This window comes from Ursus americanus, chromosome 4, assembly GCF_024610735.1.
Source record: "Ursus americanus isolate L20-20 chromosome 4, mUrsAme1.1.p, whole genome shotgun sequence".
NCBI classification, from domain to species: Eukaryota; Metazoa; Chordata; class Mammalia; order Carnivora; family Ursidae; genus Ursus; species Ursus americanus.
This window is the reverse complement of record NC_142130.1, coordinates 46,915,330-46,940,742: the sequence shown is the minus strand read 5'-3', so window position 1 is coordinate 46,940,742 and position 25,413 is coordinate 46,915,330. Positions and strand designations below refer to the sequence as shown.

Below are 25,413 nucleotides of genomic sequence, written 5' to 3'. Positions count from 1 at the left end.
TGATGCATCGCATTTTCATGCACAACTGGCCCCAGATTTATAACAAATCAGCGGAAACGTTCTCATTGCCCAGCCTGAAATTTTCTCCTTTTACTACATAGCTTAAGACTTTTCCTTTGGAGCAGAACATTATTACTGATTCAAGACAGGATTCAAGGTAAAGAATGAGGAGAAAAAGGGAAGAAAAAAGTTTCTCCATAGACCAGAACTTGGTCATTTATAATACAGAGATACAACAGGAGCCAAGAGGCAGCAAACACATTTGCCGAATGCATGTTTCAGAAGAAGGCTGAAGTATGGAGACACTGGCCAGATCATCCAGTTCTGTTTCAAGATGCAGACTAATTTAGGTGTGCCAGGAAATATACATGTGAGCTCTATTCTTTAATGGATATGGAGACAATCCTTCAGGTTAATCATCATGTTCTAATCTGCAGAGAAAGCACTAATATATAGACAGGAAAGCAACAATTCTTTTGTCTATGATCTTTATGGAAGTCTCCATGGGACTTAAGTGATGTATTCACAAGCCAATACCAATTATAATAAAAACCTGAAATCAATAGCATGTACGTGGGAGAATTTCATTTCTTCTCAACTGAAAAGTCTTGCACCCCCCGAAAGTCAGGAAAGGCATTCTCACAGCTCACGACTGCTTCATTTCCACCTTCCCTAGATCAGCCTTCTCACATGGTTTGAAGGAAGCCTCCCTTCTGTGTCTGACTGTTTCTCATTATAGAGTACTTTCAGTACATTGGAGAAGTCAAAGCTCTTGGAAACAATCTCCAGAAGATCCTGATCTTTTTCCGTGCCATTGATAAATTCTTCTAAAGTCAATTCTCCTAGAAAATAATAAATGAACAATTAACAAGAGGCTTTGTTCAAACCAATCACTGGTGTATATAATATATTCCCTGGTACTTTTCTTGACACTCTTGTGACATCCTTTCACCTCAACCAGACTGAATTCTTTGAATATCCTTATATAGAAAAGCATTCAATGGTAGGGTTGCCAATGAAAATGTAGATGACAAATACAATCTATTTTTTTGAAGAGGGAGAGACAGAGAGGGAGGTAGTACAAGCTGGTGGGGGGGCAGAGGGAGAGAGAGAATCTTAAGCAGGCTCCGCGGCCACCACAGACCCTGATGCGGGGCTCAATCGCATGACACCGAGGTAATGACTTGAACCAAAATCAACAGTCAGTTGCTTAACTGACTGAATGACCCAGGTGCCCCAAATACAATCTACTTTTAAGTTGAGAACATCAACAATGCACTTGTGGTCACATACACATTCATGTCTCTACACAGTATTGATTATTTGACCTTTAATCTTGAAGATATGACCAGGTGATAGGAGCATGAATATTGCTGATTTCTAAGATCAGGAGGAAATGACTATGTGCAAGGCTGTTTTCAATATTCTTCTCTCAGGAAATAATCCCTGGGACTGTCCAACGCTATGAGGAAGGTTAAACATTTTTTCTTAAAGATTTCATTTGAAAGAGAGAGAGAGAGAGCACAAGCAGGGGAAGGAGCAGAGGGGGAGGGAAGACAAGCAGACTCTGCACTGAGTGTGGAGCCTGACACAGGGCTTGATCCCAGGACTCTGAGATCATGACCTGAGCTGAAACCAAGAGTCAGATGCTTAACTGACTGAGCCACCCAGGTGCCCCTAGAAAGGTTAAACATTTATTCATCCCATGTATAATCATTGGTCAGCCATTTTCTGATTTTTTTTTTTTATTAAGTGGCCTTCACGCCCAGCATGCAGCCCAATGTGGGTCTTGAACTCACGACCCCGAGATCAAGACCTGAGCTGAGATCAAGAGTTGGATGCTCAACCAGCTGAGCTCCCCTCTCATTTTTGATTCCTAATTTCATCAGCTTGACTTAAGCCCTAGGCCCATGCTGGCCAGTCCAGTGCTATAAAACCTTTGCCTTATACCCATGTACCATGGCTGCTATGTTTTGCCACTACCCTCATCCTTCAAGACAACTTTTCAACATTCAACAGGGAGGGTTCTCTGCTGACTCATTTGAATTGTAATTATGAGTTTTACAGTACATGCTGGATAGCTAGTTTGTGTAAGCATACCCCAAATGTCCCAGTTAATCACGATCTTGATAATGTAGAGATCCCGTTCTCCCTCTATATTCCCATCAAGCAGAATCTGCAGTGGAATGTGTTGTTTAGTGTTCAAGGTCAGGGGCTCTGGGGCTGGCCAACCTGGAGTATGTCCCTTAAAACAGTGTCCAGGCGGCAGACCTTGGTTTCCTTGGAAGCGCTGTCCATGGAAGAGAGGAAGGGCCACTGACAGTTGCCAGGGTAAAGTGCTGTGATATAAAACTTGCTGCATAGAGACGCCAGCAGCAGATGCTCTGTCCAGTTGGCCACTCCTGATTCCCTGTAAGTTCCCCCGATAAACCCATGTCTTGCCAGGCATCAGGCTCCCTGCTCACTAGAGAGTCTGCTTCTCCCTCTGCCCCTCCTCGCACTCATGCTCGCTCCCCCCTTCTCTCTCAAATAAATAAATAAATAAAATCTTAAAAAAAACAAAAACAAAAAAAACGCTGTCTCTGGGTCTTTTCTTTGGCCTCACGGGACCACGACCCACCCCAAGCTTAGAGTCTGCTGGGACGTGGCTGCACATGAGCCTACAAGTCGAGAGGCAGAGATGTAGTTCCTGATCTCAAAGAGATTGTTCCAGATAGGTTTCGTGGCTAGGCAGAAGGGCAACCAAAGCCAAATCAAGACCATTCAGTAACTAGAGAACGTACATCTGGGGCAGAAAGTCGGCAGGACCCGAAATCAGGTGTTACGCTGTAGCTGTACTTTTGGGGGATAAAGTCAAATACCCAAAACACCATGAAAGTGATTCAAATATAAACAAACACGGATCATCACATTCTCATAAGATACCTTCCTTTTGGTTTCAGTGGCAAAATTCTGAAACATGTTTCTTAGAGGGAAATCGAATCTTTGTTCCTTATGTTTTCCTTATGCCAAAGAAGTTTGTGCAAAACCCACAGGGTAGGCGTGGAATCATCTCTGTCTCACAGGGAATGTGTAGCCATGGAGTGAACCAAAGTTAAGGAGAGAAAACTAAAAATGAGGAGTAGTGAGTGTGTGGCTGGGGACAGTCACATGGGTGCGGAGTGGTGGGTCACAGGAACCATAAATAACAAAACAACCCTATTTCTTGCAAAGGGAAATCATAGCTGCTAAATTCCCCATGCAAAATTTCTGGGGGCTTCACATGACCAAAAGAGAAGTGAGAGTGGAGATGGGGGAACTGAAGTGGGTTTTCATCTCTGTTATAATACTTGTCCGTTGTCACCAGTGCTGGTGGAAGCTGGGTCTGAGGGTGTGGAGGGTATAGGCGCCATGTCAGGTGAAAAGGAACACAGGTGACTGGTGTGCCAAAGAGAGAAAAGATGGAATTTCTTTAAAAAACATTTCTTTAAATTGAGATAGAACTGACATATAACGTTCTTTCAGTTTAAGGTATACAACGTAGTGATCTGATACATGTATATATTGCAACATCCATCACCTTCATTAATTACACTTCACACTTTCTTTTTCTTGTGATGAGAACTTTTAAGTTCTACTCCCTTAACTTACAGGACGGAACTCTTCACTGTTGTTTTTTCATTTTTCTCAAAACGTGTGTGCACTCTGCATATTCGTTGTTTTCATGTTACCTAACAACTCACCATAAAAAAAGTTCTTTTTTGAAATTAAGCCGACTTCTATCTATAGCAACTTATAATGTTTACTATCTCTATTTAAATACTTACCTTGAAATTTTCCTCTTTTCCCTCTAGCACTTAGCATTCATTCATTTATTCATCAAACATGTATTAAGCCCCAGCTACAAGTGCCATTTCCTCCAACACTACGGTGTTGGAATGTGACAGGTGCTCGGAAAAAAATGCTGACAAATTGCTTTTATCTGGTGTTCTTAAACACTGCTTCCTAGTCCCTTTTAAGTTGCCTGTGGATTTATGCCCAAACAAATTAAAAGGATGGTTTCTGAATCTTTCTAGAAAGAATTGCCTATGTAGGTCCAGAAGCTTCCCCTCAAAAAAATCTACCAGCAAGAGCCAAAGCCAGTAAGAGGTGACTGAGCTGGAGATCACAGGGCTCAGAAGGATCTGAAACAATTGTTTGAGTTTGTATTATTTTGTTGTATATTTACAGATACATTTCAGTATTTGTAGGGCATAATTCAGAAAGTACGAAATTTTATTTTCACATGTTGAAATATACATATACTCATCATTTCTATCTACATGATTTAGTGTTGGTTGTTGTGTTTGTAGATACCTTCTCTCCTCCTGGGGACCCTGAAGGTCAATGCTCTTCCATCACTCACTACCGATTTTACAGCTTCATTGATGATAGAGGCTACCCGTGAATATTTTCTTCAGCCTTGTTTTTGCCATCCGGTTATCTTGTTGATATTCTATTTCTTCCCATTAACATTGTATATTATCTTTCATAACAAAACAAAAAATGACTTCCTACCCCCACCCCGAAAAGAAAAGCCAAAATTTACTGTGCATGCCCACATGATCATTTTTGCTCTAAAGAAGTCAGCTGGTTTTAAAAGAAAGCAGCCTGCGTAAAGGACTTTTCGTCAATTCTTTCTAATTCTTTGAAATTCGAACTTGGTGAAACAGTGTAGCGGGGCTGGGAAATTAGCAGAGATGGGAATGGGGGAGGGGGGGTGTCTCAGGAGATGAGACTGACCAGATTTTCAAGGGCAGATGCCCGTGGGGAGTCTACACAACGGGGTTTGTAGTCATCAGCAAATGGCACCAGCGGTGTTTAGCAGCACTTTACAGCCCAGTGTTTATACGCAGCTGTTCATTCTTTTCTATGAGAAAACCCGATTCCCTCTTCTCCTCTGGCAGTTCTGCTTCCCAGTTTGAGTCGCTATGACTCCCATGGCCCTCCACGATGTTCCAGTCGAAAACACTGGTCCTTCTGGGTAACTGCTCAATAAAATGTCTTCATGTCCTGTCCCTGTTTTCTTTTACCCAAAATATCCGCTCAATAATCTCCTCTTTCCTGTGTCTTTGGCCTTGTTCTATTTTCACTTTCACGGTTTATTATCATGAGCCACAGAAGTCTCCCCTGCCCCTGTGCTATGTGGCGCTAGGTTAAACTTGCCTGGACACTTTCTGCACTTGATGCTGTGAACAGCATCTGTAAATCTTCCTAAATCACGTCAAGAACGATTCCTAGGCAGTGCATGGTAGAACAGGGTTGCTCTCCTTCCTGAAGGAAAGGCTGCAGAATTCCATGCTTAATCATTTATCCTGACTTGTCTTGCTGTCCTGCCCATTTTCATTCTTCAATAACATTGAATATTGAACTTCAATCTTCTATCTGTGTGATTCTCTTCAAGTTTTCCTTTCTGATGCTTTTGTTCATAATAGAAGAATAAAAATAGCTTATTGCATTATTACAATCATCATGCTCATGATATAAAACTTAAGCACTACAAAAAGGCGTAATGAAATGAAAGAATTCCCCCCTAACCTTTTTTTTGTCCCCCCCCCCGTTTCACTTTCCATTGGTAATTAACTCCTATTAATCAATTACACTTAGATTTTGTAAAGTGGCAATGCATACACCGTATTATTTCCAAAATAGTCTAGACACCTTTCTTCCTACAGATAACATTGCATGTTGTGGGGTGCCTGGGTGGGTCAGTCGGTTAAGCGTCTTATTCTTGATTTTGGCTCAGGTCATGATCTCAGGGTTCTGGGATCGAGTCCCCCATTGGTCTCCCTGCTCAGTGAGGAATCTGCTTGTCCCTCTCTCCCTCTGCCCCTTCCCCCACTAGTGTGCGTGCATGCTCTTTCTTTTTCTCTCGCTCTCTCTCAAATAAATAATCTTAAAAAAAAAATTCCATGTTGTGCTTGTTTATTTCCTCCTTCACTTTTCATGACATCTTCCTTCCAGACACTCATTCATCTTACAACTATTCATAGAGCAACTGCTATGTGTCAGGAAGTGTGAGCATGCAAGAAATACCAAAGTACATAAAACAAAAATAGTTCTTGCCCTCAGGGAGGTTGCAGATCCTCATCTTTTGTTTTCTTAGCATTTATCCCATGCCTCTCTTTTGATTAATCTTCTTTGATTTGCTAACTACCATGATAATCGTGTATAGAACACTTCACAGCTGTTGTGTATTTTTCTGTCCCAACAAATTTGATATTGGTCATTCTTTTGTCTACAGTTTGCAGTCAAATTGGGATGTTCATGTATGTTCCTAAAGTTCCATCCTGTTGTGCTGTGATCTTCTTCATCTTTGGTTTCAATATTCATGGGATTATCAGATACCAAGAGTATGCTTGCTTTTCAGTTTGAAAAATTAAAAAACAATATATTGGCACGTACTCAACACGATTCTGGTATACTTGACTAAACATCTCTATTTCTACCAACGCTGATGTTTAGATAACAATGATAATCAACAATTTAAAAAAATCATATTTGAGGTATATATACTCAGGTTTGTGCAAAGATGGATAGACATGTTCCCCTGTGGTGCTCACTCCCCTTTTATGTGTGAGTGAAACACTTTATTTCCCTGTGTCAAATACTGGTAAAATCCTTTCATACTTCCGCAAATATCAACCTTCTATGTCTTCATTACTTTCTCTTCCTTGCCTTCTGGTGCTCTGGGCTGTCTTTGTCCCACAGTACAATTTCAGCATCCTTTTCTTGATGTAGGGAATGACCAAGCTGTCTCTTGATGAGATGATAAAACAACGGCCAATGATTTGCACATAAAAGCGAATTCTATCAGTTTTAGTTCTGTATATGCATTTGCCAAGGAACAGTGGTTCACTGTTGTTCCAAAATGCAGCTAGTTTATTTGATATCTTCATTGTAAAGGCAATGATATACATCTTTTTTCTTAAATACAAGTTTTTATCAGAGGAAATGATTCACATGATTAGTTCTATAAGCTATTCCAGAAACCATAATGTATTCTCTCTCTTTTGACATATTCTTCCAGGTCAAAAAGCCCATTTCCTGGGCTTCAGGTATCCTTAGTTATTGCCCAAGAAAACACCTTCACTCTTCTAGATTGCATCCTTTTGCAACCCCCTCTTTCTTTTTCTAGGCCCTTCCAACCACGTCCCCCCATTTTATTGGTTCCTTATACTTTGTTTTCAAGGAAACTGTTTAGATAATAAAGAGTCCTGCATCAGTTTCTTGTTTTCTGGAACACACTATCTGTTCCCTCTCACTAATAGAAACTAAGTCCCTTCTCAAGGAGAAGGTCATACTTCTCCAGGAGAGGTCGCCTTTCTTATCATATCCCCACTTCCAACCCTAAAAGCAGAATCCAGAGATATTTTCGAACATTCGTGACCTGCCCTTTTGACATTCATTGTATTACTAAGTCTTAAACATTCACAATGTCCTATTTCCAGGACACTTACCCTTTGGCCAACGATTTCAGCCCCAGCCTGAAATGTTTTATCATCTCTACTCCAATCCCTGCCATACTCCAGCACCTCTAAGATTAAAAATTAAAACAGAACAAAACCTACAGCATTTGTCCTGTTTGGTGATCAGAATTTTCAACTGCATGTTTCAAATAAAATTTTCATCGGCCTCCTACGGATCTTCCACTCTCTATTTCCCTGGTCCTTGTCTACCTTCACTTAGTTTCCTTGTCAAATATGGGCTGGCAGAATCTGTGTTTTGCAACCTTTCACATGAACTGACTTACTTTATCCCCGATCTATATAAACTCAAATATAAGTGATTACAACCAAATGGCTCTGAGATTGGCCAATTAGAAAATGAGCATGCTGACTTGAAATTGAGGTGAGGCAAACTAGGACTGGGTCCTAAGAGAGAGACTGATGATACTGATACTTTACAAAGTGTTATTCTGAGATTCATACTCTTGTCCAGTCGTTTGGCTCATTCATAATGGTGATTTCATGTGAACTCCCTCCCAGCCTCCTCACCATCCCATCCTGCCAGACTCAGATGCCACATTAGACTTGTGCAAACTGCCACATGCAACATGGATGTCTACTGCCCTCTAGTGTCTATTACAAGAAGTGACCTAAGGTGGGCATGTTGGTTCTGTGGGAAAAAGTTGTCTTGGATTAATGACAACCATGGCTGGAGTCCCAGTGCTTCACATCCATCCCTCCCCACCAAAATGACTTACTAACATCATATTGTCCACAATGTCGAACTTTTTTTTTTTCAAGGAACATTCCTAGATACGCTGGCTCAATCTCAAATCAATATGCTCCCTACCAGTTTACTGAGATCAAAGTCATCTCCCCCTTCTGGAATGTCTGTGTCTTCCCTCTCATTCAGCCTCTGAAGAAGTAGTTACCTTCTCTGCGCTAAAGAGGAGCCCAGATTTTAGGGTAGCAATAGCAGATGGAGAAATGAGCAGAAAGACTAGAAACGTAGAAAAGGTAAAAAGAACAGAAATGAAGGCAAGTACAACAATTCTTCCCAGAAGTGTGTAGTCAAAAGGAAGGAAAAAGTCTGATAGTAGAAGAAAATCACACAATTGAAGAAATGATTTTTATAGTATGGAAAACTTGAGTTTACTTGCAAGTTGATGAGACATCTCCAGTAGAAAGGAATAATTACTAGAACATATCCCAGAGTGAACAGCAGAGTCCTTCGTATCATTTTCTCCCACGTTTCTTTCTTTGGACCTCCCTTTACTCTTGTTCATATATCCCAAGGTGTCAAGCATCATGAATTAAATATATACATATAATATATATATGTTCAATACTTATTTATTCAATTGAATTGTACGGACTGGAGAACACTGAATTGGTCAAATTATGAGGCCCAAGTGATATCACAACTAAGATCTTCTTGAAAGGTTCATGCTTTTGCTTAAACGACATTCCCACCACCACCATTTCCTACTTTGTAAACTAAAAAAAAAAAAAAAGTGAGCCCAAGGAGAGTAATTGCCTTACCATCATTGTTTATATCAATCTTATGAAACACCAAGTTAGTAAATTCTTCAGGACTCAGAGTTTGCTGGCCGTTGAGGGCTTGTACAGCCTGCAAAGAGAAATTAAATCCGAGAGTTCAATTTTGCTGGAAGCAAATACATTTTGTGACATTTCTATCCTCAATGTGACAGAATTTGAGGATATGTTCATGTCATTTTGGCTGTCTAACCTGTTCTAGTTGTTAAAAATAAATAAAAAGATTATATGTCAGTTCAGGGTAATGAGGCTTGGAAATTTAATTAACTGAATACAATCTTAAGTTTGATATTATATAGCACAAAGGGATCCATTCAACATATTAGGTCACGAAAGATGCAAAAAAGCCTACTGGAGAAAAAAATTGCAGCAGCTACTGTCGTAAGAATTCTGGACCTAGAAAACAGACGACGCTCTCAACTTCAGACCAATTATCATTGATCTGATGGAGAAACATGAAAGGATATTCTGTAAGCGTCTAAGGCTTCCCCTCCAGCTTCTGACACAGGCACCTCTGGTCCTTTTTGCCCTTTTGTAGAATGATCGACTGGGAAGACAGATATGTATGCCTTGGAAGGATACTGAATTTCTCTCACATCCTGCCAGCACCTTTTCATCATAAAGGCTGTCAGCGGACCCAGGGAAAATGACATTTCCAGCTTTCCTAGAGGGGAAATTTAACCATTCTCCCCTTCTCTCCCACCTCCAGGTGATTAAATTAAATGACCAACATTTGATGTCAAAATTCATAGTAAAATGAAAGAGAGACGGAGAGAGAGAATGAGTAGTCATCTGGGAAACTGAACATAACTATCTTGATTGAACATGAAGGGATCTTTAGAAAACCGCTGGCAACATGTTTTAAATGAGGGCACAGTCTGAAATAGGACTTCTCTTCTGCTGCTTCTCATGCATTACTGAAGCGGAATCCAGGCTTAGTCAGAGCACGCAGTGGTGAAGCACCATCCCTGGCCTTAGCACGTCCAGGTCTCACAGTTAAATACAGGGTAATGTTTAGAATAATGGTTACTTACATGTAGTATCCTATTAGGTGAACGTTTTTAGGGTTTCTTGGTGTCTTGACAGAGGTCCCAAAAGCCTAGAAAATTTGGCTAGGCGTCCAGTATTCCCATAGCCTGAAGGGATACTAGACAACATACATACATCATAATAAAAGATCATGCAATTTCTAGGATTTGTTTGTCACCCATCTCTGGGCCATATAAGCGAGACTGAAGGACTGATTGGAAGGTTGACAAGGCCTGAAGGGATATTTTCGGAGGCAGTCATCAGTGTTGCCTGTTTTCCCTCTTCTAACAGGAGAAACATGGTTGGGGGACGGGCAAGGAGGCATGGGTTGTTTCCTTCTTTCCTCCCTCATTTAGCATATCTGCCCTTTCTCCTGCATTTTGCTAAGCCCTCCTCTGACGACTCTCTGAGCAGGAGCAGGAGGAGGTAGGAGCGAAGGGGGAGCGGGACACCTCTGACTTGGCAGGCACTGCCATGGCTACTGAGTGTCCGAGCTCTCGGGATGGCTGATGTTGGAAATCTGCTCTTTCTCTGAGACCAAGCCTCCCCTTCATTACTGAGACTCTCCTGCAATTCCCTACACGTGAATCATGTACTTTGCTTCCAGCTGACCCCTCGAGGCTCCTGCTACAAGCTCTGAGTTTTCAATATCTGCCCAATTGATAGTTCTTGTTTAGGATCGTCCCATGCACTGGAGAATGTTTAACGGCCGCCCCTGGTCCCTAAACAATAGATAGCAGTCACACCTCACCCTCCTCCACTCACTCCCCAGCTGACAACATTGCCACATGTCCCCAAGGGGAGGAGGAGTGCAACCTTGCTCCCGGTTAAGAAGCACTCTCTAGTTCTATTTCCAGCTCCCTCTTCTACTGAGGTGCCCTCACTTCTCCAAGTGGGACAAGATCCAAGATAACTCCATGTCTGCTCCCCCACTCCCATATCTGATCTATGGAAAAACCTCCATCCCAACTAATTCTCGGCATGAGATACTTCCTAAACGTTATCCCTCTACTCTGCCGCAATGGTCTGTTTCATATAGATTTCTCAGATTCTAACACTGGAACACAGTGTTCCCCAAACCTCCATGGTCTCCTTAAATCCCCATGCTATTGACTTGAGAGCTCTTACCCGAGAAATCCTCTCTAGTAATCCTTCTCAAAAATTCTCCTGACCATTTTATGCCTTTGAAGTGAAATTAGGGTGTAACTACTTCCTTTGTAAGTTTTGCCTATAATCTAGTCCTTCCTTTGGATCCTTTTGATGGTTGGGCTGCATTTTTTTTTTTAACATCCTGTTATCATGTATTGAGAGAACTTCTATTAAACAGCATGTATTATTCTTTACCCTATTTTTTTCACTTGCCACCATATAGAAAACATGTTTGTCGACCACTCTTTTCTCATAAGTACATATTCCATTGCATTAATTTATTTAAAACCTTCCCTCTTTTAAGTCACTTATTTTTAGTATTTCAGTGATGTAAGTCATGGAACTTTTATCTTTGATGATGTTAATGATTATTTTTCCTGACCAAAAATGTTGACTCTAAAATGAAGATAAACTTTTGGCCTCTTGACACAGATTACCAAATTTCCAGTAATGTTCTATCCATTTATACTCCCTCCACAGTGTGTAAGGGTGCTCTTCTTACAGTGCCCTTGCCAGAATTACAGTTTATTCTTGTTAATCTTTATTAATGTCATTGGAGACAAATAGTATCAATTATTAATTTCTGCCCTGTGCTTTTATTATTTCAGTTTCCTTATTTCTTTCTGTTCTCTTTCTAAACACTTTTTTTTTTAAGATTTTTTATTTATTTATTTGACAGAGAGAGAGACAGCCAGCAAGAGAGAGAACACAAGCAGGGGGAGTGGGAGAGGAAGAAGCAGGCTCCCAGCCGAGGAGCCTGATGCGGGGGCTCGATCCCAGAACACTGGGATCACGCCCTGAGCCGAAGGCAGCCGCTTAACGACTGAGCCACCCAGGCGCCCCTCTTTCTAAACACTTTAAGAAAAATACTCAACTAGCTACTTAATATTTCTCTTTTCTTCACTAACAAATGTTATACATTTTAACTAATGAAAATCTGTGCAAAGATTTCCATAAGATTTAGACAAAATCATTTTTATCCTTTCATTCCTCCTAATTCTTTTGAGAATTTGATGACCCTCTCCCTCCCCCCAAAAATGGGTAACATACAGGAAAAAATTTGCCTTCAGTTTCATGGTCTTCAAAGATTCCCATAGGCCCCAGATCCATAGATCCCAGGATAAGAACCCTCGCTCTGAGTACTGCTTTGCAGGAATCCCCCAATATTTGTATATTACATTTTTAATGTTTTTAAAATAAATTCAAGCATGTTTATTCAAGAGGATATTCTAAAATTTACATGGGTTTGGGCATTCTCTAGACAATATTTTAGATTCCTAATTTTGTATTACAATATATTATATACAGAATTTCTGAATATTAATGCTTACAAAATTCAGTTACAAAGTGCATCTTAGTACTTTTTTGTGAATTACCTATGTGAGATTAAAGTGGAAGCAATATTAGTATTACCACACTCTTGAATTCTTTGCTTATGTTGGTTAACTCCACATTTGCTAAGCAGTTTTAAATTTTAACAGCTTTGTGCATTATTTGAGGTGTTTAATTATAATTGTGGTTCTATCCATTTATTTTTCGCATTTTTGCTACTACTATGTTTGTAACTCAACTCCTTCGTCTATAAATGGAAGAATTTGGACCAGATCATTTCTAAGACCTCTGATGCTAATTCTGACTGTGTTACAAATTCACTGTATCGCATTCATAATGTTTATTTTACTTCACAACCTCACTTAGGTACAGTGCTCCATTTCAGCTTTTACTTTAGGATCCATTTCATCGAATACCGTGATAATAACTATTCCCACTTCCATGATGGAGGGGGGTGAGATTTATAAAGGGACTCACTGAACTTTAGAGCTGCAAAGGACCTGAGATCCTTGAGCTACCTCTTTAGAAATACTTTAGTCCAGCTCCTGGAAAGACTAGTCCTCAGCTACCTTTGTTCTTAGTCCGTGGCTCTTGCTACATAAATCATCTAGCATTTTAACTGTTCCTCACAAAACTTTCTGCACATATGCAGACAAAAAGATAAATTGTTTTAGAACATCATGTTTATTTCACTTTTCATCTCAGTACTCTGCTACATCTGTGAATTTGAACACCAACAAGAAAATGCTGGTTTGCAGGTGCACACTCAGTAACCAACAGCACAGTGAAACTTACATTGCTCCAGCCGATCCAAATGTCTATCCCAAGAGTCACCAACCACACAGACAGCTGTCCCCACAGGGAGGAAATTTACATTAACTACACAATGTCCCACAAATTTGCTTCACTATTTCACTTACCATGAAGATGTTCAGTAGTTCCTTTTTGTCAATAGAACCGTTTCCATCAGCATCATACAGTTTAAAATACCATTTTAATTTTTGCTCCATTTTTCCTCGTATAACTAGATTTATAGCAGCAATAAACTCTAAAAAGTCAATAAATCCATCCTATGGAAAGCAAGGTGGAAAGGGAAATCAATATCTGAGAAAACAATTGTTTTTTATTTGAGAAGTCATGGTTCAGGAGCAGGACCGTTAGCACAAATTAATACAACCCACAAGATTTCAGCATAGACCTTTCCCTGGCATTTCGTTAAACAAACAAGAACATAGGTAATGTGTATAGAAACAAGTAACTTTAAATATATAGGTAAGTGTCTTTTTTAGAGAAAATACTCCTTATGCCAAAAAAAAAAAAAGGGAAAAGTTCTGCAATGCTGTGAGGGAAGGCTGTGTCCTTACCACCGGACATCCTACAGTGGCTGTCTTCTCCTAAATCCCTTCAGGTTTTATCCTCTACTCAGGAGAAGACAAGGTACCAGTTTCTAGAAGAAAGGAATTACCAAGGAGCTAAATTCTGTACTCTTTAGAGAGCCCAGTTGATCTTTTTGGAATGCTAAACTCCATGATTCCTTCTAAGTACATCGTTTTCAGTATGAATCAAAATTTATGAGCCTCTTTCTGTAAAGATTTTGCCATATTAGTCAATCTGAGAAAAGACTGTTTAAAGCTCTCAAGCTTAGGCAGTTCCCCTCATCCTGTTTTAAATGGTAAAATACTCTCAGTTGAAACAGAAATAGTGGGTATCATTCTTAAGACTCATACCCTTCAAACCTTGCTCAGCCAAATGCTCAACTCTCTTAAGAAAGGTGACTGGCTCTAGGGAGGCGTGTGCCACCCACTCTCTATGTGCCCGTGAGAGACAGAGGCCAATGGTAGCATATTCAGCCCAAGAAAGCACGATGTCAGCTGCATTCTCCTTGGAGCTTTGGAATTTAAAGTCCTATTTACCAAACAGGATGTGACTTAAAGTACCCCTTTCCCTTGGATACAAAGGGCTTGAGACTTATCGGCCTGTAAAATGGTATGTGTTTGCTTTGAGGCTCAAGCTTTTGTGTCTAGTCTGGAAGAAAAGCAAATGAAAAATCACCAGTAGTTCTGGATGTGAAGCAAAGCCTGCTTGCTGGTTAACAGCTTTTTGTTTATTTTGTTTTGCTTTGCTTGTTTTGTATTGTAGACTGCTACAGAATCTCGGATATTGAAAGCCAATGTGCTAATCACTACAGCATTGTCTTCAAATGTATTATTTTTAAAAATTTTCTACAATATGTAATAAAAATATCATTAAAAATATTTTAAAATTTTACTACATGTATTAGATTTTTACATTTTATAACTTAGATATCTTTACCCTATCAATAAATTTAATATCTCTTATAAGCCATAAGACTTCTGTTAACAGTTTGGAGTCTGGTTGAAAGGATCTCCTACAGTAAATCTGCTCAAGTCTACAAAACATAGCTGGTCTTACCTTTTCTCCATTAGCCTTTCTTACTGCTCATTACCACTTCATCGTATTAATCCTTAGCCTAGCTATGGCTGAGACAGGGAAGATAGGTTATCATAGAGTTGAAATGTATTTAAGATGACAATAGGGACACCTGGGTGGCTCAGTCAAACCATCTGACTTTGGCTTGGGTCATGATCTCAGGGTCCCGGATGGAGCCCCATGTTGGGTTTCCCACTCAGTGGGGAGTCGGCTTGTCCCTCTGCCCTTCCCCCTGCTCTTGCTTTCTCTCTCTCTCTCAAATAAATAAAATCTTTCAAAAAAAAAATGACATCAAGATATCTTCCAATTTGGGAAGACGTGACAATTATTTTTCAGTGACGAGACCAGCAGGTGCAGAGGACAGAAATTGGGTGGACAGTATCCAATCAGGGCACATTGGCTCCCAGTTCTTCCTCCTGTGTCTCTTAGGGCTGACCCATCAATACAACAGTTTCCTGGGTAGTTCTTATGCGTGTTTGCCCAAAGGTTACAGAAGCATCCTCCCTGAGGAGGCTGAGCTGGTTATAAAGTTTCCATAAAAACCTTTTATTTTGTGATGGTTTGTTTCACTTTCACTTTTTGAGTCCCGCTTCAGTGATCACAGTTTTTGGCGTCACCTTGTATGATGAATGGCAACAGGCTAGACTGAGCACTGTTGACTTTAGGCACAGTGGGCGGGTGGCCCTACCTCCTTCCAAACCAGGCTCTGGAAGCTCTGAGCAAACTGTATCAGGAGATGAGCACAAATATTCTCATTGTATGGCTTTAAAATGGACAATCCACAACCAATCTGCAACCAAAGTTGATGATGGGTAAGGAAGGAAGCCTTTTCTACTTAGACAGGTGCAGTCTTTGGCAAAACCTCCTGCAAGCAAAACATTTTCTGTTTTCATTTCAGCATTCTGTTATGTAATCAGACAAATTCTTAACAATCCACAGCCAACTCTTCGTTCCAATTATCTTTCTGGTAAGATTTTGTAGAAATCTGCAGCAGTGAGACAACCCTAGTGAATGTGATTTAATGGCTTGTGTTAATGTTGGCGAGAGTTTTAGGTAATGTTTATTCTGTCAATCAGAAGATAAAGTTATTATTGCCTTTGGTTAACCTATAGTTGTCAAGCCCAGGGTGGGGAGGTGGATAAGAGCCACAGACAGGGTGAGATGTTCCTGCAAATGGACTAGGAAGAATGCAACAATGTCCAAAGACTTTTCTTTGAGGCTATCCAAAGGAACACAGTTAAGTTTATATTTCTGTATTTGAGCTACCAGACCCCTTGCGGACACAGAATTGTCTGGTGATGTCTGATACCAACTGGCCTTGTGCCAGAGTAGGGTTCATAAACTCCCTGCATCAGAATCACATGGGGACAATGAACAATGCTAGAAGCTGGCCCCCACACAACAGCATCAAAACTACTTGGGATGGGACCCAAGTGTCTGCATTTTAATATGCTCCCCAGGTGAGTCTGATGTATCCTAAGTTCTGGGAACCACGAACCTAAGCTGTTTTTCTTATAGATGTCTTTTTTTGTAGACAATGTTATCAACTAGGTATCTAAGTGGCTGTGGTAATTGTGACTTATTCTTACTTGAACTTACATAACCTTATTAAGACTAATTAGAAAAAGTATGACCCACATGGTCCAGTCTCAGAATGACACAGGCATACAAATACAGCCTAGCAATAAAAAATTCATATCATACTAACAGCAAGTCTTTACTTTCATTTCTGGAACAAACACAAGTTGCAAGAAGTGTATGGATTTCTTCACAACACCCCCTTCCTGTCCCAGCTGCTCCCGCACATACATCCTGCTGCTCGATCTTCAGCAACCCCCTCTGCCCACTGCCTTTGCGGCCAACCCGAGCTTGAGAACCCTTCAGCCTTTCAGTTTCCCAATTTGTCTCATAATTCTGCATCACAAATCCTAAAACGTTAGTTTGGCAATGGCAGGATCCTCCTTTGAGGTTGAGGGCAGGGAGGAAACTGGGCATACGCAAAGCCATTCTCAGGAGAGTCTGGGAGCATGTGTACAAAAATAATGTGAGGGGCGCCTGGGTGGCACAGTGGTTAAGCGTCTGCCTTCGGCTCAGGGCGTGATCCTGGCGTTACGGGATCGAGCCCCACAGCAGGCTCCTCCGCTAGGAGCCTGCTTCTTCCTCTCCCACTCCCCCTGCTTGTGTTCCCTCTCTCGCTGGCTGTCTCTATCTCTGTTGAATAAATAAATAAATAAAATCTTAAAAAAAATAATAATGTGAATCCCACCACATTTATAGATTCATACGTTATGTTCTTGGGACGGAATGGGTTAAAGGGAAGAGTTAAACAGGGCAAGATATGGAAGCATGACAGTTTCTCGGACTCCAAAGGGAGCTCGGTCCATTAATACATTATGAATCATTTTGTAGAGGGGGTGAAAACAAGAGAGAGAAAAAACATCTGGAGACTTCAAATTCAAGCTTTCTCGTGGTTTCAAAAATGTATGGGAACTATAAGGCAAACCTTTACATCTATAAAGAAAGTATAAAAAGATAAAAAATATTTAAGGTTTTTTGTTCTTTCTACCATTAAAGAGATGAAACTTTAGAAGTCTAATACAATAAAAAATAATGAAAACAAAATCTATTCTGTTCTATCCAGCAGAAAATCCACAAGTGGAATATATGATCTCCAGGCAATGTTCACAACCTGCCGTAAATCACAGTTGCTTTCAGGATATGATCAATTTGAAATGCAGATAGAAAGTTAAATTATAAGATGTATATGCATATGAAACAATTGTTTTATTATTTATTACTAGGTATAAAAGCTATAAAATCTACTATATATATATTTCAAGCACTATGCTAGTCACTTTCCAAGCATCGTCTCTAATTCTAACAGCAACCTGACAGGCGGCCTTATTATTCTTAGCATACAGAGGAGAAAATGGATTTTCAGAGAGGCTAAATAGACTAGTCAAACAACAACGTTAGGACACAGTGGATCCAGGATTTAAATTCCGTCAGCCTTACTCTAAGGCTTTTGTTCTTTATTCCACCCAATATTTACTGCCCTCAAAACGCATTACAACCGAGTTCTCCTTCTGGAGGAGGTGTCCGTACAAATGGAACACATTCAGTGCAGCGTGCTGTTCCAGATTCACATGTGTAAACTATTTGGCAATACAGTCGTACAAAGTAAGTGACCCAATGTCTGAAGGTACCGCACCTTGGCGCCTGTGCTCCCTGCATACCTGGTGCTGCCCAAGGGACAGCTGGCCTGTGTGGTGGGAGCTGCTGAGTCTCGGGGACACTGTGAGTGCAGAGAGCTCTTGGGGCCACCACTTCCAGACCTCCCTCACCTGGCTTGCACAGCCACCTGGCTCAGCAGGACAAAAGGTGTTCCCTCTGCTCTTGCCTCTCCTGCTCCTTGGTATCTTTGATGAACACTTCTGTCCGTTTTAGAAACCTTAGCCCCCTCTCCCGACCCAAGGGTTTAGCCTCCAGCACCCCAGAGACAGTAGCCCTCCTACATTTCCCTGCAAATTTCCCCAGCTGCCCCTCTGGGACCTGAAGCCCACTCATTGGTGTAGCCAACTCTGTCATGTCTTCAGCTCCGCTCTTGGCTATGACTCTGCAGGGTCCCTTTGCTGTGTGGCCAGTCTTGCTTTGGCTCAGCACTTCCCCCTCTTCAGGGCCTCACACCTGCTTTGCAGCCCTGACTGAACCCTCCATTCTCCCCACTTGGTAAAATGCCCAGGTAAGATGTCACTGTAGATATCATCTGATATGCCAATGTGGTCTTGCCATCACTCTCTGTGTGCCTGAGATGCCCCGAGAAACAGATATTGAAATGTCATCTCAATACATTTCAGAGACATCTGCTTTGGAGTTTTGTTCCAGGGATGGAGCCACAAATTTATAATCTGGGTAATGTCCTTACGGGAACTTGGCTTCATTTCATAGATTCAAACTGTGGAGTTTTAGTTCTAGAAATAGTCCTTCATTTGCAAATAATAGTAAAAATAACAATCATAATAATCATAATGACAATGACAAATATTTTTTTTTAAAGGAGATAGAAGTCTATTGAACAAACTGCAAAGTAGCAGTGGGCAGGACAGCAAGGGAGAGACTGTCTGCCATGAGGCAGTGGCAGGGGCTGTAGTTAAAGAAGAAAGTTGAGGAGGTATGGGAACAAACGGAATTTTCCTTTTTCGGGACCTGTGTCCTGGTGTAAGTAACCCATTTGTCAGCTAGGGCCTATGGCTATTTTGAGGTGGGTCACCTAATGTGTCTGTTGTATCCAGCCAGGGGGTTGGGAGTCACTGTGGGCCCTTCTACCTTGCTCAGGTTTCCACTGTCCAAGTAGATTGGCTAAAAGTGGCCTCTACATTCCCCCCTGACAGATCGACAATGACAAATCCTTGGCATTTGAGTGGAGGTCTCATCTTCAGTAGCTGCTTCATGCTGAATGAGGGGTGTAGACATGTCCCTACCTGTGGGTCAACGTTGGTCAGTTGGGAATTTAATAGGAGTTATGGAAGGCTGAGGCTGCTGTGTCTAGAGTTGATAACATATGGGAGTTTCCTTGAGCAGACAGGATCATCCATCAGCTTGAAGTTACGGCAGTGAGGGAGTCTTGACACCAGGCGGGGAGACACCTGGGTCTTGAATCTTGAGAGCTGCCGGTGAGATGATTTTTAGATGTCTGGCTTAAAGCATCATCGGATGGTGTGGGAACAGGCAGCAGGAATCAGATGAGTTTTTCTGGTTTGTAATTTACATGTCTCTGCTGATCCTTTTGAATGGCCCTTAGAGCCATAGGCACAAAGATCGTCTATACATGAGTTTTGTAGCAGTTTCTTCGAAGCTGACCTCAAGCTGTCCAGCATCAGTTTTTAGGGCTTCTCTTCCAGGAGGCCTCCTTAACGAGGACAATGACAACTACTGATGCTGATGTAAAATTTGCTACACACACAGCCCAGCCATTGTGCTTTACACACCTGAATTCAGTTAACCCGAAAAAGGCCCTGAACGGTATATACCAATAAGCACAGTGTCCTGGGGTCTAGTGACACCAAGACCATAGAAATAGGGTTGTTATTACAACAACTAGGGGTCAGACCCCATTTGTTCTAGTGTACCCTATCAGGAAAACAATCCGAATCCAACAAAAATTCTCCAAACTATCCCGATTAAAACTATCCCCTCTCACCACATTAACGTTCTACTACTTTTCACAGAATCACTATCTGTGAAAAATTCATGAATTGCCACAACCCCTAACCTGAAGACATTTCGATGTTTTTATTCTTTCACATGTGACACTTTCCAATGGCATTTTAGCAGCTTTGGCAAGTCAGCAGCAACACAGGAACTGAAATGTCTGCTCAGATGGTCAGAGTAAGGAAACCCAGAGAGTTAGTATAAGCACATTATATGACTGATCAGTAATCGTCAGTGATATTTAATTTGCATTTTAGGAACTGCCAAAAAACTAGGCAATGTAAGGGCCATCTCAATTTTGTCAAATGCATATGATTACTTTTTAAAATACTTTTGTGAATTTTTGAAATCTGAAAGAGAAAAGTTATGTTCAGCATATATGAACTAGCCCATTTTCACCTACAGACACTTTTACTAACAGCCAACCTAGTCTCCATCAGCCATGGAATTGCTGGAACGTCCTGAAAAGAGACTCGGCTCTTTAAGATGAGAAATATACTGCTGGGTTGACAGGTTGGTTCTATAACATGATCTTTATGCAGATCAAATACAGTTGTTCTTGACCATGACTATACAAAACTCAAGGGTTCTGGGACAAAGGGTTTCTCATAGTACTTATCAAACCAGCTCACAGTCCTGAATAGGTTTCCTGGATACCAATCAGGAAGCCCTGGGCATCTGCCCCCAGCATGCAGCCAGCTCAGCGGTGTCTGGACCACCGTGAATTAGAAGCCAGTCTCAGGTGCTTTGGGGGAAGGCAAGACAATTGTCTGAGTTTGATCACTTCTGAATGGGCTAACTATGGAAGACCCACCAGTGACTACAGCCATGGCAGCCTTTTGCAAGGAACTTCCTTAGGTAACCAATGTGTCTCCCTAAGCAATATTGTCACAGATATAAAATCCAGCCTTCCCCTAATTCAGACAGCTTGCTGTCTCCTAAGAGTGTTATTTCCCATGGAAGAATCTGGATCCTTGTCTTTACTGAATAGAAGAGGTAAACAGAGGTGGGACAGATGGTGGAACGTATGTACTTTATTACTTGCTTCAAGGCTGTTTCTCTATGACTGTAACTAAAAGAATGGTCAGAGGAACTGCCTCTGAATTAATAGGTTTGGACCCAGAGTCCTTTTTAAGAATGTATCCATGCTACGATGCTCTTGGTAGCAGAAATGGGCTTAGAGCCCAGCTTTCTAGCACTTTGACGGTGGTCTTTCTGGCATAACTGTGATGCTTCTATGTGCACGCACATTCAAACCGCCTGGCAGTTTAAAACAAACAAAACATTGTTTTGATTCGGTGGGGCTAAGGTGGAGACCCAGCCAGTGGTCATTTTAATAATACCCCCAGGTGCTTCTAATATGGAGCCAGATTTGAGAACCACAGTTCCGACAGATTTTGTTCAAATACATGAGTTTAAATACATGTCAGCAGGTAGAGCTGATGTCTTTAACAGGTAAAATTCTGTGAGAAGCTCAACCAACACTTTGATAATTGATGTTAATACAAAAATGCTTTGTAAATTACAAAGTGTTAAACAAATATGAGGTGTTTTATTATCACTAACAAATGCTTCCTGAGAGCTTCTAAGTTGGTCGTTCCGAAGCAGTAGGCTTGGTCTTTCCCCTTAAGGGACTGCAGCCTCATGGGCTATAGATGGTCATTTGTTTCCAGTAAATGTGTCTTACGAAAAGCCGCAGTAATTGCGGTCACCCTGCAGGCCAGACAACCTGATACAGTGTTAGAAGCCGCAGGGCAGCCGGGGGGTAATGAACAGCAGCAAGTATGACACAAGGTAAAGCCAGGTTGCCTGCTCCAATTTTCAAGGGTTCTCACACAGAGACAAGCGAAGGAACGAGCTAACCAGAGGTGACTTGCGAATTTCGAGTAGAGCTATCGCAGTCCCGTGCAGCTGTCCCGGGTTGAAGAGACCGCGGAAACTCTAAGATGATCCCCATTAATTGACTTCATTCTGTGACTGGGAACCATTTGAAGGGGCCAATGTGCCCCCAAACAGCACAAATGACCACCTGCAGCACCGGGGTCAATGAAAGAAGAGAAATGGTGGGCAAGCAACATCTGCACCTGGAGGTACACCCTTTCATTTGGAAATCGAATCTGAGCTTGATAAAGAGTAAAGTTAATCTTCACTGTTATCGGACCTGTGGCGGCTGGGGTCAGAGTTATCTGCATTTTACAGATAAATGCACCATCCCGTGGTGGGCTATTCTGCACATTTTCCCAAAGTTTTCTCCTACGTTATTTCACATGCGCTCAGAGATAGTGTAGGCAGGATACGTCTTATCTCAGTTTTAGAACTGACCACCCTGACACAGAGAGGTTAGGAGCCTTGTCCAAGATTACACACAGCGATCGGGTCAGAGCTGGGACAGGAGCCCCACAGCCTCACCCCTCCTGCAGTGCCTCCACTGCCCTGGGGTGGCCCGGGCTTCATAGTACAGAGTCACGGAAAGGCCCATTAAAAATAGCAAGGACTTCTAAAACACCAAGATTTGATTTGTGAACATATTTATAGGTAAACTAGCACATATGTTGTAGTAATCCTCTATTAGATCCTCTCCAGCTTCCCATTTACCCTCACTTCTCTTTCTGGAACAGTTATCACCCATGTTTCTAGGAAATCATTCACATTCCCTCCTTCTTGATGCTCAAGATTTTCTGAGGAGGTGAATTTAAAGAACCTGAAAACTTGCCCTGCTGTTTTGTTTTCTCCTAGTGTTTAAATGTATCGTTAAGTTCAGAGAAACCATTTTCTCCCGGTTGTAGACCTCGGACTCTTACAAGGGGCAGAGCACTTTCGATCTCGGAGCTCCCAACAGCACTCTGTTCGGATAAAGCCCAGATGCCTAGATGTGGCCCAGAGCGCCATCCATTTACCTTCGTGCCCATCAGGTAAGAATGTCAGCGGGAGCCAGAGGGACGAGGGCTCGCTTTCTGCCCTGAGATTCTCCAGGCAAGTCACGACGGCATCTCGGGGCCCAGTGTGCCTCATGGCTCAGCTGTGACGGGAGAACGCACGCAGCGAAACCACGGGCTGTCTGGACGCGCTAGAGACACCGGTGAGACGCCCGAAGTGTGCGGTTGCCAGGGTTGCTCTAGTAGTCGCCCTCTGCCTCAGTGAGGCCCCCACATACCCTCCTCTCTCCTACCTGCTATTTTTAGCGGAGCTGTTCTCTTCGTTGAAATTCTCAACTCCTCTGTTAAAGCAATTTAGGGTGCAGCCCTTGGAGTCGGACCACCAGCGTTCCAACTCTGATGTGTCGTTTCAGGCAAGTGACTAAACCTCTCTGTGCCTCAGTCCCCTCACTGGGAAAACGGGAATGTGAAAAACAGTAGCTACGTGTATATTCTTGCAGTGAGGAATCTAAAAACAGTGAAGTGCTTAAAACGGTGACTAGTACAGAGGTGTTCAGTAAGTGTTAGCATTTATTAGTAATAATTCAAATTCTTCCCTTCTTCCAAAGTCCCAAAGTGCCTCAACCTCTCCAAAAAGCCTTGCCTGACTCTACATTTTAGCTTCTGTTTCATCTTCGGATCCCTGTAAATAGGGCAGTCCTGTTATAGTTTGTTATACTGCCTTATTTTACGCTTTGGCATTTAGTCACCGCATAACTTTAATCCTCAACTAGACTGTAAACTCTTTGAGGGTATAGAAAATCATGTCTACTATCTACCTACCTGTTTACCCCCAGCCCCACACCACTCCAAAACGTGAGTGTGATTTTTCTACCATTGCCTGTCCTGCAGGCATGACACTGGAGAGCTCCCCTGCCCCTCCATTCAGCCTGCCTGTCTAGGGAGAGGCTGGCCCATCAATCACATCCCTGCGCAGGGTTTAAAACCAGCCCTATGGTACCTGAGATCCATCTAGAACCTTTCAACTAAATAGTATGCTTTGCCCTCTCTCAGTCTTTGATTCTTTACTACGTTTTATTACTTGAGGATGCATTTGTCATCCCACGAGATTCTAAACTTCTTTGAGGATAGGGGACAATTCCTATGCATCTTTGTGCCTGCGTTCCTTGCACCATGCCTCCAGGTGTGCAGTAAATATTTGCAAATGCAGTGGGATAATAATGTGGTGGATTAAGGATGTGACTCTGCTCCTGCTAATCCCTTCTATCATCTAGCCCTCCCACAGTCAGTGAAGATATTCATTGCCTAAGCGTTAAGTCACTGTAGCAGAAAAGCAGAAATCAAGTTCATTCTTAGCTCTTGACTTTCAATAGTTTAAGCCATTTAGGATTCAGAGCATAAAATTTATGCCATAAACAAAAGATTTGAAAGAATACATAATTAGAGCCAGTTTTCTCTAGTTTCTCTTGGGTCCTTCCAAACTAGATCAAGATTCCAAAGGCTGGATTCCGGAAAGAAGAGAGAATTGCAAGACTCTGGGAAATGGGAAGGGGGAGAGGACATTGCTCTATGAGTGCCAAGAATGGCTGGAGGTCTGGGTGACAGGAACACCATGTGGGTTTGGCAGACAGAAGAAGAGAAGCACCTGTGGTTCACTCACTCGGCTTGGGATGCTCTCTTGAGGTGTGAGCTGATTGTTAAATTTTCAGGAACTTTGCAGGCCAACTATTAAATGGTTGGTAGCTTGAAACTGGCCATGGTGAGAGTATTTACACCATGGAAATCAGTATTAGTTACCAGGGCTTCCACCCACCACTCCAGAGAACTAGTTATTAAACATTTCCCAGCACACCACAGTTCTTCCTCCATACTCTCACAATTGTAGGTCAATCTAAAAGTCAAGAGTTTAATTTTAATGACTAGTAAATTTTGTTCTCTGTATAGCCCATTGGTGTACCAAAATTATGGACTTCCTTATTTTACATGGAGTTAATAATTGCCTCATCATTATCAGGCTGACACCGCCTGAACCTAATGGACAAGCCAAGAAAAATGTGACAACCAATAATTATGCACTTACAAAGTATTTTTGCCAAGCAAATGAATCTGAATCCATTTAAGTTTCTACAGCTAAATATCAGTTTATGGGTAATATGAAGAATAGACAGCTCAATAGCACTAGAAAGCTAGATAGCACAAGAAAGCAATCAACAAAATCCAGCATGCAAAAACATTCTACAGAACCAACAACTCACTTTCCCCAGCAAATCAATGGCATAAATGGGGAGTCGGGGGAAGGAGATGGTTAGGGGATTATTACAGAAAAAAACAGACTTAAGAGT

General features: G+C 41.7%; 1 protein-coding gene across 1 annotated transcript in view; it reads right to left on the bottom strand.

The window, feature by feature from the left end:
- Positions 1 to 733: 733 nt before the first annotated feature.
- Positions 734 to 25,413, bottom strand: part of GUCA1C (guanylate cyclase activator 1C) — a 29,403-nt gene continuing 4,723 nt past the window's right edge. Inside the window, 5 exon segments of the mRNA XM_087861863.1 lie at positions 734 to 842; positions 7,479 to 7,555; positions 8,399 to 8,466; positions 9,009 to 9,096; positions 13,454 to 13,603. Of these exon segments, the coding sequence (XP_087717989.1) occupies positions 734 to 842; positions 7,479 to 7,555; positions 8,399 to 8,466; positions 9,009 to 9,096; positions 13,454 to 13,603 (492 nt within the window).